The 19,695-nt window shown below is 35.5% G+C and overlaps 2 protein-coding genes across 3 annotated transcripts; one reads left to right on the plus strand and one right to left on the minus strand.

The window, feature by feature from the left end:
• The first annotated feature begins 4,560 nt into the window (after window positions 1-4,560).
• On the plus strand, window positions 4,561-11,462 carry LOC114386203 (probable E3 ubiquitin ligase SUD1). 2 transcript variants are annotated; one of them, XM_028346182.1, is made up of 9 exons: window positions 4,561-5,111; window positions 5,937-6,632; window positions 7,243-8,004; window positions 8,093-8,304; window positions 8,389-8,751; window positions 9,018-9,178; window positions 9,252-9,415; window positions 9,519-9,665; window positions 10,729-11,462. In XM_028346182.1, exons 1-9 carry the CDS (start codon window positions 4,746-4,748, stop codon window positions 11,230-11,232), a joined length of 3,375 nt encoding a protein of 1,124 aa, XP_028201983.1. In that variant the 5' UTR covers window positions 4,561-4,745; the 3' UTR covers window positions 11,233-11,462. The 2 variants fall into 2 exon arrangements, with proteins under 2 accessions (XP_028201983.1, XP_028201985.1); XM_028346184.1 differs by having other exon boundaries at window positions 9,021-9,178.
• A 2,804-nt stretch (window positions 11,463-14,266) lies between these two features.
• On the minus strand, window positions 14,267-19,444 carry LOC114386211 (polyadenylate-binding protein 2-like). Its single transcript, XM_028346189.1, has 9 exons — window positions 19,201-19,444; window positions 17,092-17,210; window positions 16,308-16,964; window positions 16,148-16,225; window positions 15,966-16,055; window positions 15,470-15,607; window positions 15,158-15,331; window positions 14,877-15,080; window positions 14,267-14,741 (listed from the first exon to the last, which is right to left on the minus strand). Exons 1-9 carry the CDS (start codon window positions 19,442-19,444, stop codon window positions 14,499-14,501), a joined length of 1,947 nt encoding a protein of 648 aa, XP_028201990.1. The 3' UTR covers window positions 14,267-14,498.
• Between the last annotated feature and the right edge of the window lie 251 nt (window positions 19,445-19,695).

The following is a 19,695-nucleotide window of genomic DNA, read 5'->3' on the forward strand; positions in this document are numbered from 1 at the left end:
CCTTGTCTGAAGGTGTATATATTATTAGTATTATCCTATTAAAAAGTTTCACGTATGATATGATGTTACCAAAAGGTTAAAAACGAAAAATAAAAGAAAGACCCACATTCACATTTACTTATTTTTTTTCATAGATTAATGATATTATCTATATGAGATAATCATATTCGAATCGGATAAGATTATTATTAGTAAAAAAAATTCAAAATATTTTATATAACTATATAGACAAAACTTAAATTTAATATTTCTAATTAAACTTAAATAATTTTATGTCAATTAATCTACATATTCGGAATATAATTACATTCACGGAATATAATTACATTCACTTAATGTATGATGGATTGAAAGAGAAGTAACACCAAGGAAAAGGAGAAGTCATAAAATTGACCACAAGTGGTAGAGGAGGGTCATAAAAGACACGGCGTTAGTATAGGTGAGGAGAAAAGACTAAAAAGAGAGCACTCCCGCAACACATTTAATGTTGTAGCTATTGTTAAATGTTGTCGAGGTTCGGAAGAAATAATGAAACTAATATATAGCTAGATACCACATGTCCAAGATATTCTAATACCATACCTCAAATAACCAATTTATTTATATTTGTCTGTGTACTCGACAATAATTGCAAATTGTACAGTGTAACTTTTTGTTTTCTGCACAATTTTACTTTTTAGATGATAATTCAAAAATTTACATTAACAATGAACGAAACACCACGCACACAAAAAATATCATACGCTAACAATAGTAAGCAAATGCTAAGGCTTTAGGATTGTCAACGTCAATATAAATGTTAAGCAAATATACATCAAATATGTTGTTAGTGTATATATTTTAAATTTAAACTAACAACATATCTGATGTATGATATTAATTATAGGTATATATGCTAATATGAAATATCTATTTTTAGATTAGCAATATCATTTTTTGTGTAGTTCTTTCTCTATTTTTATGACACGTAATAAATGATGCGAAAGAGATAAAATAAAAAAAATATTATTATTCATACCGAAGTATAATAATAGACCCTCTAATGCATTATAGAGTGTATTGAAAAAATATATTAGAGAATGCGTTATCATACTTCATTAATTTCAAAAAGTCAAATCAAAAGTGTCACAATGGAGAATACTATGGAAACAGCCTCCATGAAATGCGGGGTCAGAAGAATTGTGAATTTATCATAGCATCATATTATACCCTCTATAAATGATGATGTCTGGTGTGTTTGCTTCTGTTGGTTGCTACAGGATACAGAGTGTCAAAATTAGTTTAGTTGGGGAAGGAAAGCTTTAATAGCAAACAGGATGAATATCTAAAGTTATATTTTAAATTATGTTTTTAATTTAATTTATTTTAAAATGAAAGAAATAAAATATTAGATTAGGATAAAAATGTTATAATTTTTTTGTTAATTATATAAATACTACAGTTTTTTAATCCAAAAAAAATCCTTGTTTTCCCTCAAACAATCCATCCTCACATACTCAAGGGTTTCCTTTCTTATTGTTTGAACAAAAGAAAATCCCTTTTTGTCATAAATTAACTTACCTGCACATGTTAAAATATCCACAGCTGACACATGCTTTAGAATACCATGTCTATGTCTTCCATGAGAATACTTTCTAAAATTAAATCGAAACAAGCCTATCAAAATCTAACCTTTAATCATGAAAGATCTAAGAGAATAATATTGATGATTTTTATGAAAGCTTTTTTTTTCTTTTCCTATAGTTTATGAATGAGGCCCATGGCCAACGGTGGCACATTCACTCGCTTCAACAATAAGGAGAGAAAAAAAAAAACGGGGGAGAACAAGCCATTGTCCCCAATTAGACGTTATTTGAGTTGACAATGGAACCAACCATTTCTTGTTTCTCAGTTGTGAATCTATAAACTTATGGTAGAATTGTTAATTAAACGCTTTGAATTATTGTTTTACTGGTCATTAAGTCATACTTAAACGTTTTACCGTTGATTTTTTTTCCAACGTTAAGTTACTTTGGAAGATTGCCCCACATTACCTTCCAATAAATCAGCTTTAATAAAAGTGAAGACCTTAAGCAATGATACTTTTGACTTTGAAAATCATGAAATGCATACTTTATCACAAAAGGGTTTTTGTCTATCATTTTCTTTATACAAAGGGGAATATTAAAGGAAATTATGGTATATAGGAAATGGGTGTTTCCCAAACGTTACCAGCTGTGGTGGAGCAGCATAGTTTGATGGTCTAGATGCCGATGCATTCTTATAGCAGCGCAAGACATTCAGAAATGTAGCTGAGAATGAGATAAAAAGGTAGTTCACCAACGTAGCTATATGGTGTATTAGACTATTAGGTATAAGCTTGGCTAAAATGGACACAATAGAACAAAAATGATTTTTTAATCAGTTTTTTTTTTCATTTTAGATCAATTTTCTTTGAGGATATAAATTTAGTTGATATAAAAATTCGATATACTTTTTATAAGAGTTGGATATTAAGAAAGTGAACTTTCTGGATTACTTGTGACTACAACAAATATAAAAAGTTTATTAAAAAGAAACATGCATCACCCCAACTACAATTCTCATTTCTTTCTTGATGTACAATACAATCCAATACAAAAACTAAAATTATAGAACCAATAATTTTACTATAACATATAATACATATGAGAAAAATGCAATATAATGCATTACCATTAATTAATAACTAAAAATAACTACAATCTATTAGAAGTAGCTTTGATTCCCTTTTTTTTCACATTATTGTGATCATAAACCTTATACTCATATTATATTCATTTATTTAAGTCAAATATATGTTATGGACCTTAGCGTATGATCAAGGTTGGGGTGATGGTGTTTGGGTTTTGGTTGTTGCGGTTGTTTGGGTCAATGACGAGATTGGAGCGGATCTAGTCAGGTTTAGGTTTTATAGGTCAATGGTGGTGTAGGACGTTGATGTTGGTGGTATGGCTATGATCACAGTGGCACGATGGTGCTAGTGGTGGTGCAGCAACATTGAGGGACATAAAGATGTTGCATGAGCAGATCTATTGGTGTGTGGTGTTATTTGGGTCTCTACAAAAGTGAAAGAGAGATGCTAATGATGGCCTAGGTGATTGGTAACAACAATGACATGATGGAAGGTGGTGATCTAGTGTTTGATGATGGTTATGGTGTGGTGATACTATTGTTGGTTGTGTTGCTTGTCCAACAAAATCTATTGCTTGTTGTTTATCTTTCTCAACAAAAGCATACTTTTGTTTTACTGAGTACGGTAAAAAAAAATTAAACAAAGAAAATATCATTTTGTTGAATAATGTGTTTCCTTTATTTTTTTTTCCAATACTTTAGTAAACAATGGAAGCATAATTATGTTGTACAACACATAATGAAATTGTGTTTTCCTAGTTTTTTTTCACTCCTTCAATAAACAACAAAAATATGATTTCATTGTTTAATTGTATAATAAAATTGTGTTTCCATGAAAAAGGTAATTTTGGAATTACATAATAAACCTCCCACATGGATAGTGCAAATAGCAAAAGGGAATTGTTAATAGTAACTCCTTTTTCTGAGAGGATTTGGTCCCAAAGTCTGTGTGACTGGTTCATCAAGGCCCAAATATGGTTCCTATAAAAGATAGGTTATTGCTATTGGCAATATCACAATTGTTAATGGCACTACTCACATGGTACCTTTTAGCTATATTCTTAAATTATCTCTTGAACGGAAACACAATGAAAAGGTATTTTTGTTAAGTGAGGTGAAAAAACAAAACATACCGAAAACAAAATTTTGTTATACAAGTGTATAACAAAATTGTATTTCCATAATTATTTGGGGGTGAAAAAAAAATACAATTATACAGTGTAAGGGTTGCTAGTGCCAATAATAAGGGTTGGTAGTGAGAATAATAGTTCCCAAGAATTTACGTGACAAAAAAATATTTAACTCTAATTTAAATTTAAAAAGACAAAACCATTAAATTAAAACCATAAATATTATCAATTTGCGACTATTCGAACTTCGAACTAATTTCTGTACCTGACGTGTGAATTTATCAATAGTTGCAGTTGCGCGTAAATGGCTAAATGCACCGCCTACTATTACAGGAGCAGTTTATGATGGGTAGCAGCTTGTGTGCTGGACGCCAGTGATAAAAAATAAATTGTGTTGCAAGTAAACTATATCAGAAATTGAAACTAAACTATTTTTGAATATAAGTTTATTTCAATAGACTAATTTTTATTGGTATTTATTTTTTTAAAAAAATTATAATGAGTTAAGATTTATTCAATATTCATCTTTATCCGAAGAAAAGTCAACTTAAAGTCAAAGCATAATTTTAAATTTTTAATGACATTAATTAACAAAATTTAATTTAATAGTATGTATGGATTTTCCGTTTTCGATTTTTGATTTCCAGTTTTTGCACGTAGAACATGGCCATAATCAGCGACGCACAAATGACAGGGTGCCACGTGACCCCAAAACCCACATGACCATATACGTCACCGAACCCCAAAACATCCGCGTAAATATAAACCACCGAACGAGGGCATTCTTGGGAAAACCCTAAATCCCCACGCCAAAATTTCCGATCACTCTCTTCCATTTTCTCTCATCTCTTCTTCGCACTTTTTTAATTTCTCTCTCCCTTTTTCCGTCCCCCACCGATTCGCTCCCCGACCCGCCCTGACTCGCCACCGACTCGCTCCCCGGCCGGTTCGGTCCAAACCGCCATGGAGATCGCTCACGAGCCATCGCCTTCCCTCGACGGAAGCCCCTTCGCCGCCGCCGAGACTCTCGCGAATTCTCCGTCGTCCTCGTCGTCTTCCCCTTCCTCCTCCTCCTCCTCCGCCTCATCGCCGCGCGGCGCGAAGGGAAAAGAGGTCGAATCCACCGCGTCGGGGACGGCGACATCTCCGGCGCCGGCGAAGTATGACGACGAAGATGAGGAGGAAGAGGACGTGTGCCGAATTTGCCGGAACCCCGGCGACGCCGAGAATCCGCTTCGTTATCCTTGCGCATGCAGCGGGAGCATCAAATTCGTGCATCAGGATTGTCTCCTTCAGTGGCTTAATCACAGCAACGCGCGCCAATGCGAGGTTATGCCTTCTCTTTTTTTCCCCCCTATCTTTTCGACGGTGTTCGACGTAAATTAACGTGTTTTTGAGTTTTTGTTGGATTTCTGATCTAAATCTTGTGTAAATGGAGGTGGTAATAGTTCTTTTACCATACCGTGTGCTAGGATAGGATAATTTGTCTAGTGATGAAGATAAAAAAAGTTTCAGAAATTTCCTAATTTTGTTGCGGAGAATGACGGAAAGTGAAAAGAAAAGTAGGTGCTATCAAATGGTTGCGTTCCTCTTCGTGTCGAAATATTGAACGGCTAAGGATGGAAATTTGTTATGCCCATATATGTGTGTAATCTTTCTATTTAAAAACTAAAGAGTGAGTTGCTGAGGCACAGCAATTTTCTGAAGCAGCTCAATATTGTTAGGAAGATAAACAATTTTTTTTATCAGCAAATGTTAGTTGTTGTTAGATTTTTGTTAGTGGGGGATTTGAACCCAGTTCTCCCTTCACAACCAACCCAACCTTATAACTACTAAAACAATTTTGAACTTGCTAGCATAAACCAAGAGAGAAGGAAAAAAAACACTCATTGGTCTTGCAAGAGCTAATTGAAAACACTTGTATTAAACTTCTAAGCATACAGTAGGTTTGTTTTAAAAGTTATGCGTATGCTATGCTATGTTCAATAGTAGGTTTTGCTTTGCACCTACACCAAATATGTCAAAAGTTAGATAACCCCTCCCTAATGTACTGATGCCTCGTTTTTATGTACTTGATGTTTTTCTTCTTTTTTGTTGGGGTCTTTTTTTTTTTTTTTTTTTTTTCTTTTTAAATGTGCTTCATGTGTGCTGCAGGTCTGCAAGCATGCATTCTCCTTCTCTCCAGTGTATGCTGAGAATGCCCCAGCTAGGTTACCTTTTCAAGAGTTTGTGGTTGGAATGGCAATGAAAGCTTGCCATGTTCTTCAATTCTTTTTGCGCCTGAGTTTTGTGCTATCTGTGTGGCTCTTAATTATACCTTTCATAACATTCTGGATATGGCGATTAGCTTTTGTAAGGAGTTTAGGTGAAGCCCAGAGGTTATTCTTAAGCCATTTATCGACAGCAGTTATTCTGACTGATTGCCTCCATGGTTTCCTACTTTCTGCAAGTATTGTCTTCATTTTCCTTGGGGCCACTTCTTTGAGAGATTACTTTAGGCATTTGCGAGAAATTGGGGGACAGGATGCCGATAGAGAAGATGAAGTGGACAGAAATGGTGCTCGAATTGCTAGAAGGCCTCCTGGGCAAGCTAATCGTAACATCAACAATGGTGATGGGAATGGTGAAGATGCTGGTGGAGTGCAAGGAATTGCAGGGGCAGGTCAAGTAATTAGAAGAAATGCTGAAAACGTTGCTGCACGGTGGGAGATGCAAGCAGCTCGTCTTGAGGCACATGTCGAGCAGATGTTCGATGGTCTGGATGATGCTGATGGAGCAGAAGATGTTCCCTTTGATGAACTTGTTGGCATGCAGGGTCCAGTTTTTCATTTGGTTGAAAATGCATTTACAGTAAGTCTATCAACCTGATGTTATTGAAATTGAACTTGATGAGGGAAGCCTTTTCAAAAGCTAAAACAGCATACGCACAGCTCATTTTTTTTAATAACTTCTCATTTGATTAATTTTTAATAAATTACTAAATTCCATTACTTGATAAGTGTTTACGAAAAGTATTATTTATGTTGTGTATCCAGACTTGATCTTCTTACTCTGCTTCTTTGGGGTAATGGATGAGATTTACTCTTGATAGTTAACTTCTGTCATTCCATGTGGATGAACCTCAATTGATTGTGGGATGAGTTTTCCTCATTAACCAAAGCATGAGTTGTTCACTTATTATGATTATTTTTCCTATGTTAGTTGGTCATTCTATTGATGCTACTCTTTCTTTTTAGTATAAATTGTATTATCTTTTACTGAAACATGAATATTTCTCTGGGTGATGATTTTCCCACGTTTAGGGGCGATTATACTATTGACACCACAAATTCTTATGTTTTGTAAATTATAACCTTTTCTGATTAATTTTGTTCAAAAAATCTGTTTTATTCTTTGGAGAAATGAATTTGCTATTAGTCACATTTCGTTTTTAGAACTAAATGTTTTTTTCTCTATGCAGGTGCTGGCTAGCAATATGATTTTCCTTGGTGTTGTAATCTTTGTGCCATTTTCATTGGGCCGTATCATACTCCATTATCTATCCTGGTTCTTCTCAACTGCTAGTGGCCCTGTGTTGTCAGCTGTGGCCCCACTTGCAGACACATCTCTTTCTCTAGCAAATATTACTTTGAAGAATGCATTAACAGCTGTTAAAAACATGTCATCTGAAACTCAAGAAAATGGATCAATTGGTCAGGTTGCAGAAATGCTGAAAGCAAATGCTAGTGAAATGAGTGAAATGTCAAACATAACTTCTGCTTCAGCTGTTATCTTGAAAGGAGTGTCAATTGGAACTTCAAGGATTTCTGATGTTACCACTCTAGCTATTGGATATGTTTTTATATTGACTCTAATTTTCTGCTACTTTGGAATTGTTGCTTTAATTCGTTACACAAAGGGTGAGCCTTTGACCATGGGAAGGTTTTATGGCATTGCTTCTATAGCAGAGACAATTCCATCTCTTTTCAGGCAGTTTTTGGCAGCAATGAGGCATTTGATGACTATGGTTAAGGTTGCTTTCCTTTTAGTCATTGAACTGGGGGTATTTCCTTTGATGTGTGGGTGGTGGCTCGATGTTTGTACCATTCAGATGTTTGGGAAGACAATGGTTCACAGAGTTCAGTTCTTCTCTGCATCCCCTTTAGCAAGCTCATTGGTTCATTGGGTTGTTGGTATTGTGTATATGCTACAAATTAGCATATTTGTCAGCCTTCTTAGAGGGGTAATTTCTTGTCATGTGATATGATTTGTAAAGCTCTGGTTATATTGTTATCCACTGTTTCACGTGGTTTGTATGTTTCCAATGACAGGTTTTACGTAATGGAGTTTTATACTTTCTTCGGGACCCTGCTGATCCAAACTACAATCCGTTCCGTGATCTGATAGATGATCCTGTGCACAAACATGCTCGCAGGGTTCTGTTATCTGTTGCAGTTTATGGGAGTCTGATTGTGATGCTGGTATTCTTGCCTGTCAAACATGCCATGCGGATGGCACCTTCGATTTTCCCGCTTGACATATCGTAAGCTTTCCCCTTGATCAATTTTAGTAGTTTCCATGGATTATGTGTCACATTTTTTAATTGTGAATATGCATGTTTTTGCAGGGTATCTGATCCATTCACTGAAATTCCAGCTGACATGCTTCTCTTTCAGATTTGTATCCCATTTGCTATTGAGCATTTTAAATTGAGGACAACTATTAAATCCCTACTTCGATATTGGTTTACTGCTGTTGGTTGGGCACTTGGTTTGACTGATTTCTTACTGCCTAAACCTGATGAGAGTGTTAATCAAGAAAATGGAAATGGGGAGCCAGCTAGACAGGAAAGGCTACAAATAGTACAAGCTGGAGTGCATGATCAGGGTTTGGTGCCATTTGCAGACGATGATTTGAACAGGGCCATTATCACAGTGGAAGAAATGAATGCTGAAGAGGATTATGATAATGATGAGCAGTCTGATTCTGAGTGAGTTCCTTGCAAATTGAAATCCTGCAACTATCATTTATGAATTATCTTATACTGCACTCTATTTATCTAGTTATATTACATTTTTGTGAGTAGATGTGTGGGGAGATGAGGGCATGACGGAGTCAAGTCTTTCATTTCATGATTTTTGGGTTAACGCAATGCATGAAAAAGTTTTCTAGAGCCATCAGTTTCTTTGCAGATGCACATTTTAGCTATTTTTAGTTACTCTGTCACTATCTAATAGAATATTTTTCTGACTATAGCAGTTACGCCTTCGTGCTTCGCATTGTGCTTTTACTGGTGATTGCTTGGATGACTCTCCTTGTCTTCAACTCTGCTCTGATAGTTGTACCAATTTCCCTTGGACGGACACTTTTTAATTCTATTCCTCGCCTTCCCATAACTCATGGGATTAAATGCAATGGTGTGTAATTGATTGAACTAGCTTTCAAGTAACTGGGCTTTATAATTATTTATAACCTTACTTCTTTTCATAGATCTGTATGCATTTATCATTGGAAGCTATGTGATCTGGACTGCTGTTGCTGGAGTTAGATACTCGATTGAGCAAATAAGAAAAAGGAGATCTTCTGTTTTGTTTGGCCAAATATGGAAGTGGTGTGGCATTCTTGTGAAGAGTTCTGCACTTCTGTCTATATGGGTAAGGATGATTCCTCTTGCTGATCATCTCACTGAAGCTGACCCTTTGATTTTGCACAGATCTCTATTTGCTATTGATTAATCCATCTTTTTTTTGGTCACAGATATTTGTTATCCCAGTGCTAATTGGGCTTCTTTTTGAGCTTTTGGTCATCGTGCCAATGAGAGTTCCAGTGGATGAAAGTCCAGTATTCCTCCTTTATCAAGACTGGGCATTAGGCCTTATATTTCTCAAGATATGGACTAGATTGGTGAGTTTGTTTCCTTTATTATCAGCATTTTCTGTTAGGTTTTTTTTTATTGGCTTAATTTTTTAAAAACTTTTATAAGCTTATCTAATACTTAAAGGTATGTTAATAGATTATGAGTGATGTGATGTGGCAAACCTCCTTTTTGCTTTTAAAAAAATCTAGTCTTCTGCTGTACTTTAGTTCTAGTGAATGTATCCTGCTGCATTAGTAACAATAAAACAAATTCCTTGATAGTATCAAATTTCTGAAATGTTTCTTTTATATTTTTTTTTCCATACCAATGACACTGTGATTTATGTAGCTGACCTCACTTAATGGGATAAGACTTGTTACACTGTTGTTCCTTTATTTTTTTTGTTTTTTTTTTCATCTATTTTCTAAAGATTAATAAAGTTTTATATTAGTTGCTGACAACCTAACTTAAACCTCCTTGTAATCTGGGCTTGGGAGTTGGGACTGGTATAAATGTTAGCTTCAAATCATAAAATAGCTGTATATAATCCCAATGACATGTTTTATCCATGTAGCTTAACACCGTTTTGGGGTAAAGCCTGGTTGTTGTAATCTAAAATTTTTTTGCCATATATAGTATTGTTCTTCATTTTTTGGGTAGGATTTTTTTTTTTAGAAAAAACATTGAAGGCATTGCCAACTTTTTTTGGGGTGGTGGTGGTCAGTATATTGTTGGATGGTAAGAATAAATATAATTGGATAGTAAGGGTTTTATAAGAGGGGAAACACTTGTTGAGCTTACTGCTTGGTTTCTTGGAATTGAAATCAGCGGGAAGTTTTGTACCTGCAGATTTAGTTGATGAACTACAACTTAGTTTCTTTACCATCTATACAAGTTTCAGATGATCAATTTCCATTCTGTTGACAAAGAATCATCTACCTTGAAAAAATGTTGAAATCTTTTCATACCCAACTAATAATTTGACTTGTCTCTTTTTTGGCCTCCCCCTCCTATATCTGTCAAATTTATTATTGTCCACGTCCCATTTGTAAATGGTTACCTGTCTCCCCAAGGTCGGTTTATAAATTGTTGACTTGGTTCTTTTATTAGGTTATGTTGGACCACATGATGCCTCTGGTGGATGAAAGTTGGCGAGTCAAATTTGAGAGAGTGAGAGAGGATGGTTTCTCCAGGCTGCAAGGTCTTTGGGTCCTTCGGGAGATCGTACTTCCTATCATAATGAAGCTGTTGACAGCATTATGTGTACCCTACGTTTTGGCCAAAGGTGTATTTCCAGTGCTTGGGTATCCCTTGGTGATAAATTCTGCCGTCTATCGGTTTGCATGGTTGGGATGCCTCTCTTTCAGTTTCGTGTGCTTCTGTGCCAAGAGATTCCATGTCTGGTTCACAAATCTCCATAATTCAATACGCGATGACCGATATCTGATTGGCCGGAGGTTGCATAACTTTGGAGAACATGCTGAGAAAGCAAATGTGGCAGAAACTAATTCAGGGGAGAAGGACACTATTTTACTAGGTACAGGTTTAAACCAACAAGATCGCGAAGCAGATGTCGGACTACGGTTAAGGCACGTAAATCAACAGGTGGGCTGAATTGTATTTTCAGGTAGGAAGGCCACTTTGTAGGTTGTGATGCCTCGTGATGGTTTATGAATCACTGATGTATACTCTACACTTGTGTTGGGTTAGTTATAACACATTGTCATGACACACCTGTGATGTAGTTAACGTTAACATTTTGTGCGTGTTACTTGTTTAAAATTTAGCTAATAGGAGGAAAATAAAATTGTTGATAGCTCAAAGTTTTTTTTTATTTAAAGAAATTCTTTGTGAAATAGGGAAGCGGAAGGCATGCTATACTTAAATAACATAGTTATAGTAGTTAATTGTTATGGTAATTATTTATTAATTCGTAATGTGATTGATTCAGTGGGCTTAACTTCAAATGCATCAAGTTCATACGGTTAAGTATTCTTTGGAATGTAATTTCGTGCACTATGAACGAGTATGTAGATGAATTTGACCGAGCCAATACAATGTTCCCCCAGTAAACTCAAATGCAATATTTTGATTAGTTCAACTGGGTTAAATATTTCCTTGTGCATAGCAACGCAACCTAATATATCCTTGCAATGTCAAAATCTGTCAATATTATAAAATCAATCAAAATAAGCTCTTCAAAGTTATATAGCATTGAGTTCGAAACATTTTAATTTATAAAATGAAGCTCAAATTTTATGTTGCTGATAATTGAAGGGGAAAAAAAATAACGGACTAGCTCCCAATCAAACGGGATTAGTGGGTTTAGTCTGTTTAAAGAGTTAGATTCATAAGACATTTATTTTAAATGAATCAACAGTTTCTTACCTAATGTTTGAAAATTATCAGGAATTATGAGGATAGTTTGTTGGTGTTTTCTCCTGTAATCTAGGATCATGCTCCATCATGCATGCAGAATTGTTAGCCACTTATTCGTGGACAACAACTATTGGGAAAGTCTATCAGCTGTTACCACTTTTAGAGAGAAATCAAATCTGTAGCTGATAACTACGTCAAGTTTGGCTTAAAAACGTCATACTTCCAGTCCAATATGCTCACTGCCTTTGCATTTTTAGCTTATTCTTCTAACACTTTGTTGTTAAGGAATTAGTCTATTTTAGGGCAGCTTGCTCCTTATAATCACCCAAAAAAATCGACTATCTAATGTTAGCGGATACACAGGCTACCTAATTTAAGTAAATCTAGAAGTTTAACCTGTTTTGCTGATCTCACTAAAATTACTAAAAGCAACAAAAAAAAGCAGTATTTATAACTTCAAAATTTCCTTTGGGATCTTCTATTTTTAAAATCGTGAGAACTTTTAATAATTGAGATTATATACTTATTATGTATTCTACTTAAAATGTAATTTGTTTTCATTGGTTTTATGTAGGCACGTGACTAAATAGTAAATATCAGTATATCACTCTCGAATTACTGTTATGTGGCACTTTCCAAAAGTTCAAAGTACTCCATATTTTACTGATTTTTAGCCTGAAAAAACGCTTGTCGGTACAAATAGAAAATTCATACCCGTCTTTTACTCGGGCGATAATAGATGGATAACCGGTCTCATAAATTTTCTTAAACAACACATCCTACTAATTAATATTCTAATTTTTTTCTCTAAGAATTACAATCAGTAGTGTTCACGTGTGGAATAATGAACTATTTAGAGAAATAATGTTTATTTGATTTTCTTCGTGTAAAATTTTCTTGAATTAGCGGTAAGTAACTATAGATCGCGAGTAGAATTAGTCTTTGATTCAGTAGATTGGAAGACGCTCATGACCTATATAACCTAGGACAAAATGATAATGTTTATGACTTTGCAATAGTTTTTGCTAAAGGATTTTACAGTTTTTTTTATCCACAAATTTCCACTCTACTTTTATTATTTCCCTAATTTTATCATTTAGTTTTTAACTTTTTGCATATTTTACTATCACATTGCTATCAAAACATTTTTCTTTAACTTGTTTATGTGATATGTCAGCAGTGGTACTAATATTAAAATTTGAACAGTAAAAATTATGTGATAAAATTTATAATTAAGCTTATAAATTAATATTTTGAGAATGATTCTTCTGGGGAGTATTGCCTTATTTTTTCTACCAACGGAAAGTCCCAATTAGTATTCTTTTTCTATGATACATAAATATAAATGTTCTTTTTGGATATATTTGAAAATATACGTTACTAATCCTGTATATTTTAGTGTTTCTCATCATCCATTTATTTTTTATTAATCCCTTATTTATGTTAATATATGTATGCTAATTCATACAAATGATATTAAAAATTTAATTTAAAAAGGGTAAGTAAGATTTTGAGTCACGTTAACCTGCCCTAGTCGTAGTGCTCTAAATTCTTTATTTTTTAATAATTATGTATCAGTCACTAATTACTATCCGGTGGCACCTTCTAACCGAAAGTACCTCATTACTTCTTTCTAGGCTTTAAGAAAATACTTGTTCGTACAAATAGGAAATTCATACACATCATGTAGTATTTTAATTTTATATTAATTATAAATTTTATCCCTCAACTTTCACTATTTTACAAATTTTACCGTTTTAGTATTACAAATTTTACCTAACTGTCAATGGTCGCAGGAGCTATACCCCACAAATAACCTTGCCTAGATTTTTGCTTGCTTGAAATATTTTCAAAAACAAACTAATTTGTACATTTATGGCAAAAATATTTTACAAAGCTACACTTCTCCACGCAACCCGAAACAGATGATAGAACCCGCGCGGCATCTCTCTACTCAACATGTAATGCGTGGAACGTCATAACTCCCCAGCTTTTACTATTTACAAGTCACTCTAAATGATCTATTTTATGGGATCATAAACTTTGCACCTGTTTTCCACCACATACATTCTAAATTATGATGCCATCTCTTCCATAAAAATATTGTAATGAAGTTTTTTTCTAAGTTCTTGCCCTAGGCCCACACACCATCAAGACAAGGGCAAAAACTGATCATAGAGTATCACAACTCAGGCGGGGACTGACACATGAGACGAGGATTCACATCCTCGCAAAACGTTGGATCACTTGTCATAAGGTAACCCATTACTTATGCAAATCAAACTCATGTAATCAAAAGATAAACCAACAAATGATTCCATGTACCAAATGCAAGGCATAATTAAAATCAGTGTTGAAGTGTCCTTCAACCAAAAGAAGGTGGTGGTCCATAACAAACCAAAAGTGTCTAATCTAACGAAACAAACTCAACCTGAAACTGTATCAGAGCCAGTGCCGAAAATAACAACCCATCGTCACTAAATAAATCCAAAATATAAACCTTAAGAAACAAGGTTGTCATTAAGAGATAATGAAGCCAGCTGATCCGCAGTACCGCCAGCCTGTTGCTGAGCAACATTTCTTAGGACGTCCATTGCCTCCGCCACCTTTGCTTTCAGGGCTTCTGGCGACTCGAGCAAATGCAGAACTTCAGTCTGGTCCATCTCAAGAAGCATGCCTGTCACTTTGGCAGCATTGTCAGGCTCTAACTGTTCCACAAGGGGGTAGAGATTCTCACCCAGCATCTACAAATATACAACCAACAAAAAATAGTTAGTTATAAATACTAAAAGGCAGTAAATGATGCTGGGGCATATCCAAACTTTACAGCGACGATTTAAGTTTAACTAGGTAAAAAATAGCGGAAGTGAAAAACCTACCGTCCTCTGCTGCTCTGGAGAAGCATTAGCCAGAGCTGTTGCTAAAGCCCCAACAGGAATTTGCTGGGAGATTGATGCATCACGCAGCGGCATCCCACCCACATCATATGGAACAGAAAACATACCTCCAGCAACCCCGGGCATAGAAACATCTGGCATACCCCTACCAGGAGGATAACGATAGACACGCCCCCTAGGTAGCATCTGTCAATCCAAAGATTATCAGGTCAACGTTCTAAACAAGATCATCCACAAAAATATGAACCAAGAATTGCATGAACCTGCTGTGGCATCATTGGAACGGGCTGCTGGGACTGCTGGACTGCACCTGTACGCCTTCCACCAGGACGCTGTCCCTGTTGTCCCTGCTGAACCATTGGCACAAAGAAATTTGGCACGGGAGCTGCACCTGGCCTCATACCAGGAACAAGTTGTTGTTGATACCCAAATCCAGGCTGAGAAAAAAAAATTCCATGGTCAGAAAGGAGAATGATTATGAAATTACTCCATGGAGCCAAATCAGAGGAATAACATCAAGCACCATTCAAGATTGCACTAATTTTAGTCTAGGTAGACAGAGTAGAAGAGATTACCTGGGAAGGAATGATAGCAGGAGGGCCTTGGGCATAAAATATTTGTTGACCAATACCTGGACCACCTGGGGGATACATTGGCACACGAGGACCGACAGATGGTGGCATTCCAACAGGTCGCATTTGAGCAAACTGAGCCTGCATAAAAAATTTAGTCCAACATAGAAATATCCTTACAGTCACTGAGATTCAATAGCCAAATACAATACAAAACTAATTATAATTTGCATTTATGACGCTGATTTGCAAAGCACAGCAACAATTTGTAGTATGAAATACAATTGACAGAGAAAAACATGTAAACTATTATTCAAACAACCCATATTCAGCTCCGATTACAATCATCATATCTTAAGATAATGGAAAGAAATGGCAGAAAATTGCTTGTGCATGCATGAGCTTGAAAAGACAAGACTGCAAAGATCTAATCCTGCATTGGTAATACATAATTTCACCAATAAGATAAAAAGAGCTCAGCATTTAAAATAAGACATACCTGCAGTCTAGCTCTCCTATCTTCTTTCCGTTGGGCTAGAGTCACATACAGAGGTTTGCTTACCACCATTTTGCCATTCATCTCCAAGAGCTACAAAAAAAATAATGCAAAGGAAAAAAAAATCATTTTCCAACTAAATAGGCCGAGTATTACATTCACAACGAAAATACCCTACGACTTACTGCTCTAGATGCCTCATCAGGAGTTGAGAATGCAACAAATCCTGATCCACGACTTATGCCATTTGGGTCTCTCATAACCTTTCAAGTGAAAAGCACATAATATATATTATAGACTATATAGCAAACAAACATTTAGTGTCAAGTCAATTGCACTACATACCTTGCAAGAAGTTATGGTACCAAAAGGGGAGAACAGCTCCTTAAGTTTATCATCACCGAGGCTATCATCTAAATTTTTGACATACAAGTTTGCCCCTTGATATTTATCAGCAGCTTCTTTCATGCTCTGCTCAAATCGTTGTTTCAATTCATTCTCCCTTTCAGATTTCTTTTGAGCTTTTCCAACATACCATTCTTTGTCATCAAACTTTTTGCCATTGAGAGCCTCAACAGCCCTAGCAGCATCATCAGCATTCTCAAAATTCACAAATCCAAAACACTTTGATTTCCCATCTCCATCCCTCATTACGACAGCACTAGTAATAGTTCCAAATTCACCAAAAACATTCTTCAATTCATCATCAGTGGTTGATTCTGACAGATTCTTCACAAAAACATTGTTGAACTTTGCCTTGTCAGCAGTACTTTCTCTCTCTTGCTTGCGAAGGAAGGGTCCCACATACACTTGTTTATCATTCAGCAGCATTCCATTCAGCTTCTCAATGGCCTTTTGGGCAGATTCCTCATTATCAAATTGAACAAAGCCATAGCCTTTTGATTGCCCAGATGAATCTGTAGCTACCTTGCACGAAAGGATATTCCCAAATGTAGAAAAAGTATCATGCAACGCCTTGTGGTCAATTGCCCTATCCAAATTCTGTAATAATCCACAAATTCAAAAGGAAACAAATGGAAAAGTCAAGACCAACTAGAACATGCAATATAGAAGCTTAGCAGAAATCCTTCCATTACCAGACAATCAGGAAGAACGAAGACATCTATACCTTAATAAATATATTTCCTTGCCCACTTTTACGGATACTGGGATCACGATGCGAATACATGATACGGATGGGCCTGTTATTGAGAGGAGTGAAGTTCAGAACATCCAAAGCTCTGGCAGCTGCAAACAGGCAGCAAGTATGTTAGAAACAGCAAGAAAATAATCAATTATAAAGATTTTGGGCAGGGGATATGGTTATCACAACTTCAACAGCATAAATCGAAAGTATTAGTCAAGCATAGAAAATTATGAGGACCTGTAACAGAAGATCAAGACTATGGGAATTGGGAACAAAAGCTAATAAGATAATTGAAGAACCAAATCATAAATTTTCATCATCAGCAATAAATTAGGGAAACACACTCATTGATGTAGAAGGGTCATGGCCATTCAGCCAATAACATGAGGGCGTATAATAAGGACACAAACCACCTCAGAATATTTTAATAATTCATCTGGCTTATTAAATTTATAATGACGATATAAACCCATCTTATTGTTAATGAACAGAGTCATCAAAAGACCAATTTCTAAGAAAATTGCATGTATGTTACCCAATCAATGCCTATCAAACACCAGAGGTAGACAACAAATTCCAGAAGCAGACTACTAAATGTCTGGGATACTCTAAAGGATTTATTTATAACTAAGACCATGAATCCAAGGCATGAATCAAAAGGCAATGCTCAACAACGAGAGAGTAAAACTCATAATTTTAATATCAAAAGACAAATAGAAGAGAAATTCAAAATCCATCATTTTGCAAATCAATTAACTTTAATTTACAATAACTACAAACTATTCTAGTTCTCCAAAATATCCTATCAATATGAATTAGGTTGCTAGAGTGCAAGTATGTTCTCTGTAGGTCAGATACACTAAAGCATCCCAGCCCTCTCCTGGAAAATAGAATTTGCAAGACTATATTTCAAGTAGTACAATCAAACTGGCTTCAGATTCCAGATATTTGCAAAACAATTGACAACTGAAGAAGTTACTGATCCCTAAAAGGCAATTATTCAATATTTACATTAGCAACTACAACTCATGCTTCCCAATATATCCCTTCACACAAGGAAAATGTCAGTGTTACATTAAAATTCATTGGGTGGTGCAAATATCTTTTGGCTGATTTTTAGATAATTGAAAAAGAATGGACATTTTCCCTCTTAATGACTCAAAAGTCAAAACAAGATACTACAGAAAGATTAGCTGTGGCATAGCATGCTAAATTTCATTTCCTGTTAAAAAAAGCATGCAAAGAAATTTGTGTTGTACTTCACAAATAAAATTCAATTACCAGTGCACCTTTCAGTAGGCCTAACACACCTGTTCACAACAGGCATGGCCAAGATTTATGAAGCAATAAATCTTACCACAAAAAAATTACAAAACAACATCAAAATAACTGAGTTGCTTCTTGAGCAGCTCATGCAATAAAAGAAATTTAAGGCATAACATTTTAACTGAGATAAACAGTAAAAATCACCACCACATGTTTGTAAATTATCCAGCTGCTTTCACGGTTCGGTTTTGTCTCTATTCATTAGGTTAAGCCAAAACAAAGCAGTACACAAAAAGCAATAGCTGGAATAAACCTTTCCCCAGAGAATTAACACCAACACAGCTACGAGTTAAACCACAATTTAAATCCAAAATTAGTGCCTAAAACGAGGCTTTAAATTGGTCACCGGGTTTGTGTTAGTGCCGGAAAATGCAGACAAATCTGGCTCATGCGGCCACAATTCTTAAAAGTTAAAAACTTTGGTCCATAATGCACGCATGAATAAAACCAATTCATTCACTCAGAAACAAGATTAGGCAAACCAATTTCATTATCAAACCAAATAACCAATACAAAGCAAAAAAAAATAAAAAAATCCAACACACACATTGAGCAATAACATGAACAAAGCAAAAAAAAAACGGCTAAAAAACTTGCGGGTTGCTACATTCATTCAGAGATAAAGCAATCCAATTTCATAATCAAATCACAAATACAAGAAAAGATAAAACAAAACAAAAAAAAATCAAATTTCCAAGGCACACTGAGTAATAACATGAACAAATCCAAAAAGACATTTTTTTTCTAAATAAATAAATAACTAACCATCTTGCGGGTTGCTAAAGTTGACATAACCATAACCGAGCGATCTCCTACTGGTCAAGTCCCTGCAAACCCTAACGGATACGACTTGCCCCAATTGGTTGAACAAATCATACAGCTGGGCGTCCGTGACGTTCGGGTCGAGATCTCCGACGTAAAGCGACGTCGTCACGAACTGATTTCCAGCAGCACCACCACCGTTGGGGCCGGGAATCGCATTCTGAGGCGGAACCTGAACCTGAGCCATCTCAACCAAAACAACAGCTACAACAACAACAACAACTTAAATTTCTCTTTTTTTCGCAAAAAAAAATCCCTAATTTTTCCTTGTTTTTTTTCTTCTTATTGCTTGTTTCTCTTCCCCCTCCTCTTGTTATTGGACACAATAAAAACACCCTAGGAAGAACAGAAAACCTAACTCAGGGAACGATAATGATAACACGGTCTTCAGAGAAATTTTTAAATTTTTTTAGAGAAAAGCGAGGAGAGGGAAGCGGG

The sequence above is a fragment of the Glycine soja genome, chromosome 2 (genome assembly GCF_004193775.1).
Source record: "Glycine soja cultivar W05 chromosome 2, ASM419377v2, whole genome shotgun sequence".
Taxonomy (NCBI): domain Eukaryota; kingdom Viridiplantae; phylum Streptophyta; class Magnoliopsida; order Fabales; family Fabaceae; genus Glycine; species Glycine soja.